This window comes from Staurois parvus, unplaced genomic scaffold, assembly GCF_062004578.1.
Source record: "Staurois parvus isolate SC_StPar_1 unplaced genomic scaffold, SC_StPar_1.0 ptg000104l, whole genome shotgun sequence".
NCBI classification, from domain to species: Eukaryota; Metazoa; Chordata; class Amphibia; order Anura; family Ranidae; genus Staurois; species Staurois parvus.
The window spans coordinates 9,347,836-9,367,244 of NW_028317900.1; the positions used below are offsets into that span (position 1 = coordinate 9,347,836).

The 19,409-nt window shown below is 41.1% G+C and overlaps 1 protein-coding gene across 8 annotated transcripts in view; it reads left to right on the top strand.

Annotated features, from left to right (window-relative positions):
* RYR3 (ryanodine receptor 3) overlaps positions 1–19,409 on the top strand; it is a 954,561-nt gene that overhangs the window by 309,098 nt on the left and 626,054 nt on the right. For all 8 annotated transcript variants that reach the window (XM_089671311.1, XM_089671312.1, XM_089671314.1 and 5 more), the window contains 5 exons: positions 358–432; positions 522–678; positions 1,858–2,022; positions 9,095–9,216; positions 13,687–13,876. In XM_089671311.1, coding sequence (XP_089527437.1) covers positions 358–432; positions 522–678; positions 1,858–2,022; positions 9,095–9,216; positions 13,687–13,876 — 709 coding nt within the window. The remainder of the gene's footprint in view (positions 1–357; positions 433–521; positions 679–1,857; positions 2,023–9,094; positions 9,217–13,686; positions 13,877–19,409) is intronic.

The following is a 19,409-nucleotide window of genomic DNA, read 5'->3' on the forward strand; positions in this document are numbered from 1 at the left end:
GCTACAAAAATGAAGCTTGTTGGGGAGTGGGAGGGGTTATATAGGAAATGTCCCTGCAGCTTTTATTTTGCCAGTGTCATTTGACCTGATTGTAGCTGCAAATAGCCCATGGTTAAGACTAAAGATCCCATGTCCTGTATTGTACTGTACTCCAAGAAAAGGATTTTCTAGGTAAAAATCCTATTTTTTTACCACCTATAGTAAAAATGTACCACCATTGCTATTCATTCCACACTTTGGAAACCACAGATAAAGATAAATGTGTAATATATATTTTCTATTACCTCTATCCAATAACTCAGCTTTTTATGTTAATGGAATGTACATTTTGTTTCTCTGAACATTTCACTTTATTAGGAAAGTAAATTATGAAGCAGGTGGAGCAGGTGTTCGAGCCAGGTCATTATGGAGAGTGGAACCCCTCAGAATCAGGTAACCTTGACAAATATGTATAAACTATTTTTTAAACCAGCAGTACAGTTTGATAAGTAAATGTCAATGCTTTCCTTTTATTAACTCAGTTGGAGTGGAAGTCACATCCGATGGGGGCAGACATTCCGCCTTCGCCATATTACAACTGGGCAATATTTGGCACTGACAGAGGACCAAGGACTAGTGCTACAAGACCGAGCAAAGTCAGATACTAAATCATCAGCTTTCTGCTTCAGAGCATCCAAAGTGAGTGCAATTCTTTACTAATCCACACTTGTTTTTTCATTATGTTGTAGAATAAAAAAGAGGTCCATTGTAATAAGAAAGATCTCTTGACATAAAGACATAGATGTTTAATTGCTAATGTTAAATTACTAATAGGATATGATTAACCCTTAAAGCAGCAGACAGAATGTTCTCTCCAGTTGTTGTCAAATCACTGTTGGATGCTGAATGGGCTGAATAGCTGAATACATTCCCATATGTTGAAAAACCCTTGAACTGAACATAGAAAAAAATAATCACAGAACAGGAGGGATGATATTTTAAAAAACCATTAGGAATTCACTTTAGTGTAAAATTAAATCTTGGCATCTCTTAAAGCAGTTACTGGGCAGAGTTCGTATTATGCAATTAAGTTATTTATGAATTTTAAAGTAGGTCGTCCAATTTTTACCACTACCATTGTAGTACCATTAACTGAGTATTTTAACTTACAGAATAGTGAGGAAGAATGGTAGTCTATGAAAGCGCATTTTAGACATTTTAGATTTAGACACAGATATTTAATGCCAGATAAGAATTTGCCTGTTGAACTTTCAGAGTTACATTAGAATCAAAATGTTATCCCAAAGAAGTAATGAGATCAAGTATTTCACTGCCTTTTTCATAGATCCTCACCATATGGTTCGCATGGTTAAATAGTATTGTGCTATTTAATTTCATTCCTTTCTAACTACCAGTAACCTTTATATCTCACATTTGTCTGTACACAGCAGATGCCTGACATTCACAAAAAAAATTGCAAAAAAGCAGCTTATAGAATTTAACTCCCTATAATTAACAAACTGCTATAACGGTCACCATCTTTGTGTTTGTTGGACTGTTTTAACACAATGACTTGATGGCAACCCATGAGTCACAGACCACTGATGTATGCAGTGTGAGTCTTGCTGGGGTTATAATTATCCAAATAGCACACAACATTGAAAAAAGGCTTTGCTTTATGTGGCAATGTCTCTATGTAGAGTTTTGAAGTTTGTGAACATAGAGATTAGTCAGGAATGGTGTGCATGCTGAATAACAAGGCAGCATTAGCGTAGTTTGTGTTGTCATAATTATTAACCCTTAAAAATTCTATTTCATTTCAATTAGTGCAACAGAACCTTTTGTACATTCCCACTGACATTCTTCTTTTTGATGTAGGAAAAATTGGATTCTGGGCCTAAACGAGACATCGATGGAATGGGAGTAGCAGAAATAAAATACGGAGATTCCATTTGCTTTATCCAGCATGTAGACAGTGGCTTGTGGCTAACCTACAAAGCCCAAGATGCTAAAACAGCAAGACTAGGACCACTTAAAAGAAGAGTAAGAAAACAAGTTACAACTGAATACTCTAAAATGCAAATAAAAGGAAATAATGTGCAATACAATAAAGTAAATGAAAGAATGAGTCCCAGCCCATTTGGTTTTGGATGTACTGTATGTTAACATAAAAAATGACATCCACTGTTGGGGTTTGTACTCTCTTTTGAGTTATTCCATTCTTACCTAATATCCTCAGTTAACACTCTGCATACTGTATGTGCCCTTGCAAACTAATGTTTGTGTGGAAATAGGGGCTCTTAGTTAAAATGTGAAAGTCTACTGTAGCAATTGTGTCAAAATGATAGCAATTCCCATACCCTTACTGTACATGTACATAACCTACTTAAATGGACTTACAAAAAACAACCACATACATATATGTATTTAAAACTAAAGGCAGCAGAAGTACAGTTTTATTAGGAGAAAACATTGATTATTAGACAAGGCTGTTTACCTTTTTTCAGTCACCATTCCCTAAGATTAGCCTAGGCTAGCAGCATATACACATACCCTGTGGATATTGGATTGTCATACCACTGATGTCTAACATTAAAAGGCCATCTTCTGTCCGAATAGTCACCTCAGGTCAGAAACACAGAGCACTGAAAGGAGCTTTGTTATGGTGACCATATTCTGTAAGTGATTATACAAAATAAGATATCATAATCGCACAGTAGACACACAGTCTATAGTCATAGACCATGGGTTATATGCTGCTGTCTTCATGTGATAGGTTAATTTCAAAAGCTTTACTGGGAATGGCCCACAATGCACCCTCATTTAACCTCACTTTTTTTTTTTTTTTAATAGTGTTCTTAGGTGTAGGACCTCTTCTCCTCTGGAGAAACTGTCACACCAATCCTTTTCATTTTTCTTCACTACTTTGACTGACGCTTCTATCAGGATCCAACTGCTCATTGCCTCAGGACTCACTAGCAATTTCCAAATGCATTGCCCTCACCACACCACAATGTTTGCTTCGAACACTAGATCCTTGTTATGCGTTCACCTTGCATGTGGTGCAACAATTGTAGTTAGCCATAGGGTGCTATACATTTCAAGGGCCAAGGCCCTTTCCTATGGCACCCAGACCATGAAGACCCCTTCTTGGGTATGGCTCCTTCTGGGAACCCGCAGCCTAGACAAGGTAAGACAAGGTTTCCCTGTAATTGTGACCTGGTCCTGATTTACACGTGGGGTGTTATTTCACTTAGTGTTTTATCTCCTTCTGTAAATGTCTCTTTTTTATTGGTAGAAGGTAATGTTTACATTTTGAATCTGGTTTTTCACATTCAAAATTGCTGCTTGGACTTCTGCCCACCATTTCTGCTGAGATTGCAAGAAGCATGTCTACTCCTCGCTACCTGTTTCTCCAGAGACTCAGATACAGGACATTGGTTAGCACCTGGGTTATAGTGGATCTTTTCCCGGACATACAAATACCCACTCATTTCGCATCCATTTTATTAGTACCCTACAGAGAATCTCCTCACTTAGCAGCAGCAAAGACAATATGCAGAGGAGCTAAGAAAAAAGGGTCTAATAGGACTCTAGGCTAAAGACATAACTAAGGAAAATCAGCCAAACACTCAAGGCGTTAGCTGTTCCCCTGAATCGGAGCAAGGTCTCATACTACCACAGCTCCCTCCCTCCATTTAGCTCCCTCTCAGGTGGTCCCTAGTCCTGCCTCAAAACTAGCCACTGTGGCAATGTCCATTTTTGAGACTGTAGTTAACTGGACTGGACTAATGAATAGAGGCCATTATTCAATGTTGGAAGACCCTGTTCTCCTAGACCTAGAACAATTGAAGCACATGGCTACATCGCTGCTATTTTGTGTTGATGGCCTGCAGAATATAATTTGCCAGGTCTCTAGGGTGACATTGCTCTCTGTGGATGTGTAGAATTTTGTGGCTAAATGCTTGGTTTGCTGAGTCTGTTTATAAAATGCATCTGTTTATGCATGCCTTTCAGTGTTGAATGCCTGTTTGGTGAAGGGGTAACTAGAGGGAAAGTACTTCTACCCCACAAAAAACAAACAACCAAAAAACAAACCACTACTACTATGACTACTACCTCTTCTCCCCAAAAGGGATCCTTGCACTTCTCCCAGACATCCTTCTCTTAATCAAAAGCAAGTCCATCCATTTGTCGCACACTTTAGAACCAAAAATCTTTCAAGCCTACTCTGAAGCCCTCTCTACACCTGGCATTCATGCTGGTCTGTATAAGAGATGTCTTGAACCTCTGTGTCTAATCTGTTGTTTACAGGGGCTACACAATATAAATGATCTCCTTGCCTCCCCCTCCTACCCTCTATTCTGCCAACTTAAACATAAAATATAGGTTGTCTTGTGGGCTGCTCTGAATCCACTTCAGGCACAAAGAATGGTAATCCCAGTTCTTGCAGAAGAAAAGGTTGAATTGTGTTACCAAAACCTATTCACAGTCCCAAAACCCAATGAAGGTGAGCACCCTATTTTGGGCTGCAACAGTTATCTATATGGCCCCAAATTTCTCATAGAGTCTTCAAGATTTGTCATAACTTTTCTCATATCATTTATGGCTTTAGTGGGCATGCAAGATAGCTATCTTCACATTTCCATCTTTCCCACATACAGACTGTTTCTGTGCTTTGCTGTGAGACCAACGCTTTCAATTTCTTGCCCTCCCTTTCTGCATCAAAAGCTCTTTTCTGCATAAAAATCTTCACAAAGATGCTTGCTCTGCTAAAAATTCAGGGCATCCATGTCACGGAATAGACAACCTACTGATGAAAGACTGCTTAATCTTGCTTTCCAACATTTAAAGCACAATCCAGCTCCCTCAAACTTTCAGATAGGTGATCAACTTTCTTATCACCTAGAACATCTGTGATTGACTGTAGAAATGGCCCAGGCCAAAATCTTCCCCCAGGAAAAGGTTTCTTCAGTGGGGTTCACCTGTCAAACTTTTTGGTCAACCAAGCAATCCTTGACTTGCTTCTGCATGAGGGTTCTTGGGCTCATTGTGGCCTCCTTTGAGGCAGTTCCCTTTACTCACTTTTACTCTAGACCTTTTCAGCTCATCATTCTCATTAGGTGGGACAAACAGTTCCGATCTCTGAATCACCAACTACTATCCACCCAAGCAAAAATGTAGCATGGTGAATTCCAACATAGCCCTAGAATCCAGGAAATCATTCCTTCCCTCTCCCTTGGAGGTGGCAAGGACAGATGTCAGCCAAAAGACTGACACTGGGCCCTTGTCCTACAAGGTCACCCAGTAAGAGTACATTTGGACAACGCCATGGCTGAGGCCTACATAAGAAGTAACCAGATGTCAGGCAGTCCTAAAGGTGGCAAGAATGATTGTCTCTTGGGTGGAGAATAATGTTTCAACTCTCTTGGCCATCTACATACCAGATATAGAAAACTGGCAGGCAGACTTCCTGAGTCACCAATGCCTGGACTCAGAGGAGTGGTATCTCTACATCATGATCTTTGTAATTCTCTGTCAGAAGTTGGGAACACCATATGTTGACATCATGGCCTTCAGATTCAACAAGAACCTGGACAGGTTTGTGACCAAATCCAGGTTTCCTCAAGCCCAGGGGTAGGCAACCTTAAAGAGGTGGAGATCTACCTGAAAAACATGGAAGAAGTCAAAGATCACCTGGCACAGTGTCGCCTCCTCAACACCTACTTTAAACTTCTAATTGCTGTTCTACTGTGTTGCAATTGCACGCATTGCACAGCAATCATGGGTTAAATCAGGTTGCTGTCCCCGCTCTAGCCTTTGCGGTGGATGCCGTAGTGATTCCTTGGACCCTGCTCAGTCTGGTGTATGCATTCCTTTCAGTAAAGCTTTTCCCTTGACTGCTTCAAACGATAGAGGGGGAATGGACTCCATTGATCCATATTGTCCCAAATTGGCTCTTTAGAACTTAGTATAAAGGCTTGCCTCTTAAAAACAGACCAGGCCTCTTGTCACAAGGCCCTTTATTCCACACTGCTTTTCAGTTGCTTCCTTTAATGGTATGGCTGTTGAAACCCAGGTCCTACAGGATAGAGGCATTACTGACTCTGTCCTTCCTACTTGCTCAAAGTGAGAAAATCTACTTCTTGTAAGATCCTCAAATTGCACTTTGAAGGCCTATTTTAACTGGTGCAAAAGCAAAATATTCCCCACATACTGGCCATCCTTCAACCTGGTCTAGACCAGGTTTCTGTGCTGTCCATTCTTGAATTGGAGAATTTCACTAGTAAAGTGGCCTTTTTGATGACCATTACCTCCGTCAGGCATGTCTCTAAATTGGCTTATCATCAAGCATCCATTTCACAGGTATGCAAACTGCAACCTTTTCTTCTGCTGATACCCTCTTAAAGTTTTCCTGGGTGGACCTCCAGACTGATGCTGATGTTAACTTTGGCCGTAAGGTGCTTCAAGCTGTCATCTGAGAGTTTCTGGTCTAATGACCCTTGTTTGCCTGTGGACAGGTTTCCATTGTTCTCTATATTGTTTTGTTTCTGACCCCTTAGTGCAGTGTTTGTCAACCTTTTTACCTTGGAACCCTTGACAAAAAGTTTGAGATCTCGAGGAACCCCTGAAATAATGTTCAGATCTACAGCTCATGGAACATTGGTGTGATCAGTCAGCTGTTGATAGAACAATTATTTTTAGAAATAGCATTAAATAATAGAATCAATGTTAAAACATACATGTTTATTGTAAAACCTCTGCTTGCTTTTTTTCTGCACGGATGCTCAACTCTGGGTCAAATTTGAGATAAGAAATGTTCAGGGGGGCAGCAGGACAAAATCACAGGTGGTTAGGAGGGCACACTAGAATGAGGGGGGCAGGGTACATTACATGGGAGCACATTATGGGGTACTCAGAATGGCAAATTGCATAGGATTAGGGCACCTGGGATCAGAACACCTTACATGAAATCAGGGCATCTTACATGTGATCAGGGCACATGGGATTAGAGCATCTTACATGGGATTAGAGCACTTTACATGGGATCAGAGCACCATACATGGGATCAGGGCACATAGGATGAAAGCAATTTACATGGGACCAGAGCACATGGAATCAGAGGACCTTACATGGGATAATGAAACATGGGTTAAGAGCACCTTACATGGAATTGTGGCACATGGGATCAGAGGATCTTAAATGGGATCAGGGCACATAGGATCAGAGCACCTTACATGGGATCAGGGCACATGGGATTAGAGCACCTTACATGGGATCAGCACATCTTGCATAGGATCAAAGCACCTTACCTGGAATCTGGGCACATAGGATCAGAGCATTGTTTATGGGAGTACCTTACGTGGGATCAGAGCATCTTACACGGGATCAGAAGAGATGGGATCAGAGCACCTTAAATGGGATCAGAGCACATGGGGTCAGGGTACATGGGAACAGGGCACATGAGATCAGAGCACAAGGGATCAGAGCACCTTCATGGGATCAGGACAAATATCAAGGCAGTGATCTCCTTCATTTGCATAGTTAAGCAGGGAAGTGTCTGTGTCGAGTCCTCTTCTGTCTTGCAGTTCCCTGCCAACCCCTCCTCCAATCCTCCCTTTCTTTCCAACCCGGTTGATTTCACATTTTCTGGGGGGGCATTCATCAAAACTTTTTCCATTGCTAAAATCATTTGAGCGTAGTGGCATATAACCCATGGACTCTGACTACAGATCCTGTGCCCTTTACTGCACACCACAATGTGTAATTTACAGGAAAGTTAAAATTACCATTTTTTGGTACAGGTTTGGTACTTTATTGTATGAGATTTGTATAATGTGCCCTTAAGGTCTGCTCTGCAAAAACATGCTTTGAAAATTAGAGCAACTTATTTTTGCCCTAAACTAAGATTCTTGACTTTTTAAAACACGTTCCCCAGTAAAAAATGGTTTTTTTAAAGCAGTGAAATTATGATCTGGAAGAGAAAACAAAGTAAAAGTGTTAAATATGGTATATAATGTTAAAAAAAGCCATTTGGCATTTTCAGGAAGTTATATGCAAGTGGAGATACGCAAAAATCCAGAATGTAGTCCTCAGAAGGCAGTTCTTGTTTTTAAAGTGGCAGGAAATTTAATAAATGCAAAATCCACTGAGAGGCAGGACTTTTATAACAGAAGAGACCCTAAAGATCTCTTCTGTCATAAACCTACCCCCGCCTGTCAGCTACTAATGTGATCTGAGCCGCACATGCACAGCTCAAACAACATTTACACTCTGCATGCCGTGGCGATGTGTCTCCATGCGCATGCGCAGAAGTGATGTCATTCAAGCAGCCGAATATTCCAAACCTGAAAGGAAGACCAGGTGAAGATGGAAGTGCTGGGGAGCCATGACAGCGCAGCTCTGGATGCCTCCGTTTGTAGGTACGTTTGTCATAATGTACTAGTACGCAGTGCATACTAGTATATTATGACTTAAACCTGCACGGGGATACCTCTTTTTCGTTTACTACAAGATTTTTACTACCACTTTAAATAGGAGGGGAGTATACTGTTTTTATAAATATGAGTCAAGGGCCATACAAGAGGTTTCGCTTCCAGGAAAGCAAGTTAAGAAGATGGTTAGCATGAGGCTGAAATTGCCTTTGTTCCTGTATTTAATTGTCCTTCTTGCTCTCTTCAGCGGCATGCAACATTGTAAGTTTTCAAGATGCCCTCCTGCATAGGAGCAGTGTGTATACATTGTCACCAGTATGGAAGGTGAGGGAAAATTATCAAATTTATGAAATACGGAATACAGGAGAAACCTTCTATTAGGGACAAAAGCCTGGTGCACATGGTAAGTATTTTTGGGGCTGAATGAAAAAAAAAAAACTGAGGAGCTCGCAAGGAGGTCTCTGTACTAATGATGCGATTTTAGTACAGCAATCTCCCCTCACATAACACATTTTGGCTTTAGATAAACAATATTTTAATTGATAGAATAGAATGGAAAATTAGGTAAAGTGAAAAGAATCAGTTTTATAGAGATTTAAATTCAAAGAGTTATGCTAAGAAGAAAATTACAAAAATGACACCTGAACTGACCTATTATATATCTGTTTATATCTGAACAGGCAATCCTGCATCAGGAAGGTCATATGGACGATGGCGTTACCTTACAGAAGTGTCAGCATGAAGAGTCCCAGGCTGCTAGAATCATTCGTAACACCACAGGCCTGTTTAGTCAGTTTATTAGGTATGAGTCAACTAGCTGGGTTTAAACCCAGCTTTGTCCTTATTTTCTTGTATCATCTTAAAGGGGAAGTACATTTTTCAGCCTCACAAGAGGTTTTGTCATAATGTACAAGTATGCACAGCAAATTTGCACATCATGGCACGCTCATCTTGTAAAGTGCCCATTTCCAATGCTGTTGCATAAGTGGAGTTTGAATGATTGCTTGCTCCTCTGATGATAAAGGTGAATAGTAACAGCTGTGCATCTCTTATCAATGTCCTGGGCGTTTTTTATTCAGGCTTCATGAGGTACATAAAAGCTTACACCTATAGCAAGGACATTTTTCAACTTTGGTCAAAGTTGAACAGCTTGTTTTTATCTACATAACTCCCTTATCTGCATAGGCAGTTTTTTGGTAAAGGTGAGCTATGCATTTAAGTACGTGCGGTAAAAAAAAAAAGCCGTTGATACCAGAAATGCAAATATACTTTATTTCTCAGTTCAGTTTTATTTATTGATAAAAAACAGTGCTTTCCATAAACACTATTACTACGTGCCAAACGTATTGGGACACCCCTCCAAATCATTCCATTTCTATGTTCCAATCCCCTCCATGGCCACAGGTGTATAAAATCAAGCACCTAGGCATGCAGACTGCTTCTACAAACATTGGTGAAAGAATGGGTCGCTCTCAGGAGCTCAGGGAATTCAAGCGTGGTACTGTGATAGGTTGCCACCTGTGCAATAAGTCCATCCTTTAAATTTCCTTGCTACTAAATATTCCACGGTCAACTGTTAGTGATATTATAACAAAGTGGAAGCAACTGGGAACAACAGTAATTCAGCCAGGAAGTGGGAGACCACGTAGTGGTGTAAAGCACACTGCCACTGGACTGTAGAGTAGCGGAGATGTTTTCTCTGGAGTGATGAATCATGCTTCTCTGTCTGGCAGTCCGATAGACATGTCTGGGTTTGGCAATTGCCAGGAGAACAGTACTTGCCTGACTGCATTGTGCCAAGTGTTAAGTTTGGTGGAGGGGAGATTATGGTGTGGGGTTGTTTTTCAGGGGCTGGGCTTAGCCCCTTTGTTCCAGTGAAGGGAATTGTTAAGGCTTCAGCATACCAGAACATTTTTGACAATTTCATGCTCCCATATTTGTAGAAACAGTTTGGGGATGGCCCCTTGCTATTCTTCTATGACTGTGCACCTGTGCACAAAACATGGTCCATAAAGACATGGATGAGGGAGTTTGGGGTGGAGGAACTTGACTGGCCTGCATAGAGTCCTGACCCCAACCCAATAGAACACCTTTGGGATGAATTTGAGCAGAGCCAGGCGTTCTCATCCGACATCAGTGCCTGACCTCACAAATGCGCTTCTGGAAGAATGGTCAAATGTTCCCATAAACACACTTCTAAACCTTGTGGACAGCCATCCCAGAACAGTTGAAGCTGTTATTGTAGCAATTGTGCATACAGAGATGGACGCGGTCACCCATCTTGCTAAGCATCCTCCATCTTATATCCCGTCTACTCCCAAATCAGCTTCCCTCCGAATCCCCCCTCCCTCTCTGTTGAGTGACACGTGGTCCCTGGATGCTCAGTTCAAAAGGCATCAAGGTCCAGTGGGAGAGCTCATGGTTATAAACCGCAATTAGCCTGGCCTCCGTATGTCTGCGAAACTCTTGCTTGGAAAAGGATTGTAAAGCCATAAACCAAGTCCTTCACTGAGCTTTAAAGACATTCCAGATAAGCCGTAAAACAGACATCACATTCAAAATCCATTTTCCCCTATGATTTCATATTTTGGAATATGAAAGACTCACAAGGAGACCAGGCATATATTCAGATCAGTCACTTTAATACAAGTCGGCTGATATATTACACCCCCTAGCTGACATCTACAGGAGAGAAGAAAATGATATCTCCTTAACCGTCTCAAGCAGGTATGTCTTATTTCATATCTAGACGTTCAGCAGAAGCTTCTGCATATTAATATACTAGCGGCAAGGTTGCTACATGCACCGAGGGTAAGTTATGGGTCATGATATAAGCTGGGAGGGATTTTGGTTCTAGCTGGGGTCTCCGCCCCAACACCCTCCCCAAATGAGGCAATTGGTTCTCTGCTTCAAGGAAACACCCTGCTGAGTTCCTAGAAAAGCTGTTATGCTTGGAGCAGAAAGCTAAGCTGAGTTGAGTTGAAGTTGAAGAAGCTCCCTTTTAACATCGGAACTAACTTTGGGAGATAAGGCCCTTTTGCTCAGAAAACTTGATCTGCTTAACCCAGGACTTTGGCAAGTACTTTATCTCTCTGAACTTCTTTCTGTTATCTCTTTGCTGTGTTATTGCTCTCTGTATATTTATATATATATATATTGGCTACATCTTTTTCTGTAAATATTTTTATTGCACCCTTTTGACCTTTTAGTAATAAATCTTACTTTCTGAAAGTGTTGAATTGTTTCTAAAGCTCTTTAATGCAAACTAAGAACCCCTGTCTCTGAAGAGCGCTACTGTGTGTTTTAAATGTCTGCATACATCTGTCTGCGGTGACATTGTGTATACAAACAATTATTCAAACATCATAGTGTTATTGCTGATGTTGCCAAGTTTCCTCTTTCTCTGTGCAAAAAGGAGGTGGTGGCAGTGTGAAGGGTTAATTGCGTAATTAACCTGACCCAGTAACAATTGCTCCCAGGCTGCAGGTACACAGATTGTGGTCCATTAGCTGGAAAATCTTTGTGCAGGGTGCAGCTGGGTGTGGCAATGTTACGCACGTGACAGCGCAGTTTTAGATTGGCTAGTCCTTCGGTCACGAGTTTGGTGAGAAGGGCTGGGGTCTGACGCCGCGACCGTCACAGTTATAGCTCTGAAGGGTGGGCCAACTCAATATTGAACCCTATGGACTAAGGCTAGAATGCCATCAACCTTCTTGTCCATGTAAAGACAGCTGTCCCAATTCTTTTGCCAATATAGTGTAGATGACTGATATAATTTATTATGCACATATGAATATTGTTAAAAAGCATGTGTGCTTGGTATCAGGTACATAAGCTGTAATCTTCAAGGTCTTAGCAAGTTCCCAATTGTAATAAAAGAAAGAAAGGGAACAAAAAGGAGGGAAGTGTTTATAATGCAGGCAGTGCTGTGTGCCGAATAAAAGTGAATTCAAATTTTGTACATGCTGTTCACTAGTGTATGAGAGAAGAAGATATCAAATACAATGTTAGAGGTAAAGAGTAAGGCAAACCCATGTATGGTAAAGGATACGTTTCTTTTGAAGGGAAGGTTACTAAAGTAATTATTTAAAATAGCAGTAAAGCATACTGAATTCAGTACAGCTCATATTAGGTGAATATAGGGAAACATAGCAATAGAGGGTATATTTAGGAACAACAGGGTAATAACCCTGCTCCCCCCATCCTGGCCAGGCAAAAAAAGCAACTCAATATAACCAAACAGGAAAATAGCTAAATTATCTCTGTTACTGACAGCCTGGTCTATGCAGCCACTCCTCTGCTGATGCTGCAGACCGGGGCTACACATGGTAGCTCTCTAAGGTCTAGGGAAATAGACCTTGCTCAACTACACCCACAATTTAAAAGGTTATTTATAAAACCATTCTACTATTGTCGTCAATATTGAAGCCAGATATTAGATCGATGCATCTGAAACACCTGCTCCTCCTCTACATTTAGGATGGGATAGTAGCTTAAAATGTATTCTGAGGGGGCAAGTACCCCAGATAAAACTTTAGAAAAATTTGGTGCAGCTTTATATGGAATGTCATAGGACATACGGTATAATTAGGAACAACAGGGCAATAACCCTGCTTCCCCACCCTGGCCAGGCAACAAAAGCAACTCAATATGACCAGAAAGAGCAAAGATATTTAAATTCTTGAAAGGTCCAAATAATATTCAAGCTGACGAAGTATTTGTATAACATTCTTGTTTATCATGTGCTTCAGGAGTCAAGCTCTTCATTTGCATAGTGGAATCTAGTTCTGTGATCCATTCAACTAAAGATGGTATATGTTCTGTTCACCAATGGCATTCAGAAATGCCATACACTCTGACACACTAAGGCTAAATAAGGATTTATTTGGGAAAATCAGGAGATGCAGCAGAGTGGGCAGCGACTGCAGGAGTGGGAACATGCTACTTGCTCCACCCTAAAAACGGGTGGAACATATAACGTCCCCAAAGGTGAACTCACCTTTTAATTATTTTTCTTGCTTCTTGAGAAAAAAAAAGACAAAAAAACCCAACAACAACAAAAACATATTGTATTCGAAATTGGGGTAAGGAATGTGTCCAAGCTTCTACTTCATAGAAGTAGAGTCAGGTTTTGAATATGGAGTACCCTCAGTTCTCTTAATTCACAGCAGATTTTGAAAAGACATGTCTTATACTGATAATCTATATACAAACCAACTTTGTAGTTGCTTAAAGAACATCATCAAATATATTTATTTTTTTATTTTTGTAGCAATTTGGATTCTTTAACGGGGAATAATCGGACAGTAACAACCCCCGTCGCCCTGCCTATTGAGGAGGTAGTTCAAACCCTGCAAGACTTGATTACTTATTTTCAGCCTCCAGAGGAAGATCTAGAACATGAAGATAAACAGAATAAACTCCGTTCACTAAAGAACAGGCAGAACCTTTTCAAAGAGGAGGTAATATAAAAAGTACCATTACTGAAAGCAGTACTGAAATCTTGAATATGGGTAGTTTTGTCATGTTCCAGTTTGTACTTTATTGTGATCATTCATATTTTAGGGCATGCCTTAGTGCCTAGATAAATTAAATCCACTGTGCAAGCGTGGGAATTGCGTCTTCCTGGGCCAGCCACTCAACATGGCCGAAGACGCCGAACCCACATGCTTGCAAACGTTGCACTGCTGGAGGAGAGGTGAATATGCAGGAACTTAGTTCTGCTTTTTTTGTCTCTTTTTATGTTCTATTCACTTTATTTAATTTTTATTTGAACCAAATCTTTTTTTTCTTTCTTTCCTTTTCATATCTTTCTTCTATGCACATCATCATTGTGCTATGACTATATTTATTATTATTAATTTCTGCATGATTTCCCTTAAAGTGATTGTAAACCGTTCTTCTTTCAATTAAAATAATAAACAAGGGCATTGCACAGAGAGGCCCCTTACCTCCTCTTCTAGTGTCCCTTACCGGCGCTCTCACCTCCTCCTTTTCCGCATGGCCAGCATTGCAAGCCGCCTATTATGGGGGAACACATGCAGAGGTGCTCCTGAGTCAGGCTGCATGCATGCATGCATAGACACACAGTTCAGCTCCGCCCCATTCCCCAATTCCTTCCCACAGAATTTGACTGACAGCAACAGGAGCCAATGGCTCCCGCTTTTCTCAGCAAAGTGTGAGAGCAGGGAGAGAAGACCTGCAGCCGGGCAAGAGCGCAAGATCAATGGAGGGGTCAGGTAAGTGTTAGCGAAGGGGAGGGGGAGCAGACAGTGGAAAGTTTTTCCCTAATGCAGAGAATGCATTAAAGTAAAAAAACCTTTAGAGTTTAGAACCACTTTAAAGTAGAATTCGTTAGTGAGTGGCAGAGGAGGGAGCACTGGGAATTCTGTGAGCCTTGATGTGATTCATAAGCTCCCATGTCCGAGCCGTTGGGGGCACTCCCTCCTCTCCCCTGCAGCCACCGCTTACTGGCACAGGGGAGCAAGAGCTGCGGATTGTGTGACTGGAGATTGGACTACAAATACACTATGCACATATACAAATATTTGCACAGGTTAGGCAGCATAGGTAGCGGAGGTGGGGGTGGAGGGCTATTTTTAAGACTACTTAGGCCAGTGTTAGGCTTAAATTCTACTTTACAACTTGCATAATCAGGAAATATGATAAAGAATGTGATAATATACAAGAACAAGGGGCTCTTTGTCACCCACTTAAAATTTTGCTATGCTAGACTTGGGCATATGGGACCTTTTCATAAATCTAGACATGAACATTGCTCGAGGCTAAGCCTTGGTCATATTTAGCTTATATGGTTCTTGGTGCATTTCTTTCTTGCGAGTTAAATAATGTCCTCTGTGAAGCCAGAATTATCCAGCCAGAAAGCAGATCAGATTTAAAACATGTTATCCAGAAAATCCATGGAGAGCCCAGCCAGGACTAGCTATAGAATGTAAAGATGTGTAGAACTGTCCCTAGCATCCCTGTTTGACACATGTGTGTACATTAATTCCAAATAAATTACAATATGGTAGATTAGCTTTTACACTGATTAAAAAGTAAGATATTGTTCCAAAATGAAAACAAGCTACTGAGATTGCTAAATATAACCAACCTTTTAAATGCTTTCCATGTTATGGAGGATCAGCCATGTATCATGTCATAGGAGCAAAGCATGTCTCTTAATAGTACAGTATAGGACACAGGCAGAATATTCATACAACATGGGTTATAGGCATGTACCTTCAGTTGATCAGACACTGGCGAAGCTTTAGAGGATGTGCCTCCTGGGTGCATCCCCTATAACCCTACCCCACTCTGTGAGTCCTCGGTTTTGTGCTAGTGTCTGTGGGTGAGGGACATTTTCTCCTTCAGGCAAACTCGCCCATGGCTTAACTAATTTATTATCTTTCTTTATTATTTTATCTTTTGTTTCTTCTGTTAAGCCCTCACTGCCTTCTAATGCCAACAGAGAAGCAGTGTATCTGAATTGGCACAACCTCCGTAAAACCTTGGGAGCTGTACCCTGCACTCTGGGGATGGTCTGGATCCTTGATGGGCGCTCATCTTGCCACTCGGTGAAACATATTGAGTTAGCAGAAGGGTGATATACAGGATCTTGTTCCTTCATCTTTGAACCCAGTCATCAAAGAACCCTTTCGGAGAAGCCTGGACTTTATGGGCCTTGTTTGAAATTTCTGACAGTGTAAAACGTGCTGAAGCTAAAATTGAACCAGGTAGAGCTCAGTCTCAGGTGGATGACCAGGTGTTACATTACATCACTGGATATATACTTTAACTCAACTTCCACTTGGAACAATTACAAGGTCCCAGTCTTCCGCTATGAGGATTCATTACAGGACAGTGAAGACCTGGGTTATTGTGTGTTGCAGATATGCTTACCGTGTACTCCACACCCTATGCCATGAGTACCCCAAAAGGAAATACCCTCACTTGTAGCTATGGTAGAAACAAGGCATAAGAAAGCCATTGCAGAATTGCAGGTGAACATTCAGCCTACCAAAAGCATGCGCAACACTCAGCATCAGATCTATTACCAGTCTCAGCATCCAGTTATAGATCTACTTTTGGCACAAAACAAGCAACCTTTTTGACTAAAGCAGAATTATCTGCTTCTATGTCACATGTCCTTGGACATATTACTGCCTTAATACAACTATATTCGCCCAGGGCTCAAACACACCATACCTCTTCTACTCCCATTTTTTCAGTCGGAGTTGGATCCTGATATGCCAGTCCTTGAGGACACAGACTGAAAAATTTGTATCAAGCTGCAAAAGATTTTTCTGTCCCAAATTGTCACTATATTGAAGAGGGAGCTTCATGCAACGTGCTTGATAATGTTGAAAAGCTCATTACCACAGCAGCCTTGACATTGTGCAAGCTGACTGTTCCCCATCTTATCATGCCCCTCTGGGTACATTCTTTGTTCATGAACAGATAGAATGTGCAGTCTATAAGACTGGGTGACTCCTTAAACATTTTCACTCCTAAAATGTTTACTGAACTCTATCAAGTTAAAATTGAGTTCCCAAAAAAGTGGGCTATTCCTGTAATTGATCCTGCCATCTCTGTCCTAAGGAAACATTTCACTGTAATATATATAACATATTTCCCAGCACAGCTACCAAACACCACCAATAACTTGTTTGTAGAGCTAGCGAACACCAAAAATCATATCATGTATGCCTCAAGACTAATTTAAATAATAAATAAGTGTATTGATCCACACAGTGATTACATTAAAATGTGAATATAGATGCACAAAAAAATTACTGATGAATCTCTCAACTAAAAACATTTACACAAAACAAATCACTATAACCTTCGTGATCCAAAATTAGTGGAAAAAAAACCCCACTTTAAATGGCACTCCACACAAAACTGTCACTCATGTGCTCCAATACTATGTGATTATAAGCTCTTAAATGTTAATTAAAGTGTCCACAGAAATCAAGGCATTCGTAAATGCTAATATAACGTGCTCTCCATTGATTGTAACCTTTGATCACTACACATGTGCAAAAAAAAAAATCAGGATTTGAGATATATATATATGAGATCATTAAACACTTGCCATCATATAGATACTATAGCCAGGCCCTCTGCCACACTCTCCTTGTGAAATGCTAGCTGATGCACAAAATCCTCAATTTAGGGAGACATCTCCTTGCTTGATGATGCAACCTTCACATACAGCAATTCCTGAAAAAGGGGACATCTAATTCTCTCCGTATAATGAACTTTTAAAAGCTTGTGTAGCACTACCCTTGTAAAAGGTGCTGAGTTTGCTTTGCATCCCCCAGGCAACATGCATTTTGCACACTTGTACTTTTCAGAGTTAGTAAAACAGTCCTTGAGCTGGTGTTTTGGTTTTTAGTTGGTTTTATTAAGGGTTAACTATTTGGATGGGGTTTAGGGGCATATAGGATGCCCAAGGAACTGTAGAACTTGAGGATGGACCTCTTAGCAACTATGTACAAAAAAGGTAGACTAGCAAAAATATAGCACTGTCCCTTTTTGGTGGACCTCCTCAAATCCGGAATGAATCCTCCTCTTCACCCAGCTTTTCTGAGGGTATCCCTGAGCATGGGGTTTCTTAAGAGCTTGTAGTTAAGCAGTTCTGGGTGAAGACTAGTTGGATATTTCACCTGACCGCCCTCTTCCCTTATCTGGCCCAAGGGGTGTGGGAGTATTCGCACTGTCCAGTCCTGTCAGTGTGGTAGGTTGGTAGCTGCCTTCAGGCTTTACATTGGGCTGGCTCCTTCCTGACTAACAGGCTGTCCTCCCTAGGAGATGTTGAGGCAGTAGAGATCCTCCTGCCCAGCACCCTGCCTGTAGGTAGGCTTCCCTCCCAGGCTCCGCACTCCAGCCTTCTCTCAATCCATCTTCCACCCGACTACCCTGCTCCCCAGGCTCTGTGATATTTGAGGGTTGCCCTGATCATCATGCCCAGCCTCCTGCCAGGGGATTGACCAAGGTCCCTCAAACATGCAGATCTGGTCTTCCTCCCCTCCTCCACCCCTCTTCTAGAGAGTTCTGCCAGCCTGTCCTGAGGTGAACTCCTGCCTCACTCCCAGGCTGCTACTCAGCCTCTATCTAAAAGACAACAAACCTAGCTAACCCAAAGGGCGTTACACTTATAATCACGTATTATTGGAGCACTTTGTGACACGTTTTGGGTGGAATGCTATTTAAAAGTGTTTTTTTTCCCACTCATTTTGGGTCAGGAATGTTGTAGAGGTTTATTTGATGTAAATGTTTTTTAGTTGAGAAATTTATTAGTGATTTTTTGGTGCCTATACTATATATTCACATTTTGATTTTATCACAGGAAGTGGACCGCTACACTTGCTTTTTATATAACCTTCTCACTGTAGCTATTGAAGATGTTCCTTTGTTCAAAGGACTGAGATATGCAAGGACTGAGATATTTTTTTTCAGTCAGCAATTCCCTTCACTTCTAAAGTAATCCTAGTACCTAGAGCCACTGGATTAGTTTTACAGGAGGTGCAAGGGGCACTGGGGAGCCTTGTAAAGAAATTACCAGCAAAATCTGGTTTCTTGGACACAGTGAAAGGAACTGATGTTGTTCCTCCTACTGTGTGAAGTCAGAAACCGGAAGCAACAAGGATTTCGTCACTTCAGTTACCAGCTTCTTTCCATAAAACCTGTCATGGCCCGTGCTATCACAAGGGATGTTGTTCATCCCTTGGGATAGCAATAAAAGTGATACAAAAAAAGGACAGTGTAAAAAAAAGTAAATAAAATAAATAATAAAATGTACTCACTTGCAAACGGGGAAGTGTGCGCCAGTCCATATGTGAACAGCGATCGCACCACAGGTGCACCACAAATGTCAGAGAGGAATAATTTTAGCTCCAGACCTTCTGTGTAACTCTAAACTAGTAACCTGTAAAGGCTTCTAAAGCTTTGAGTGGAGATTTGTAAGTACCATAGTTTGGCGCTGTTCCA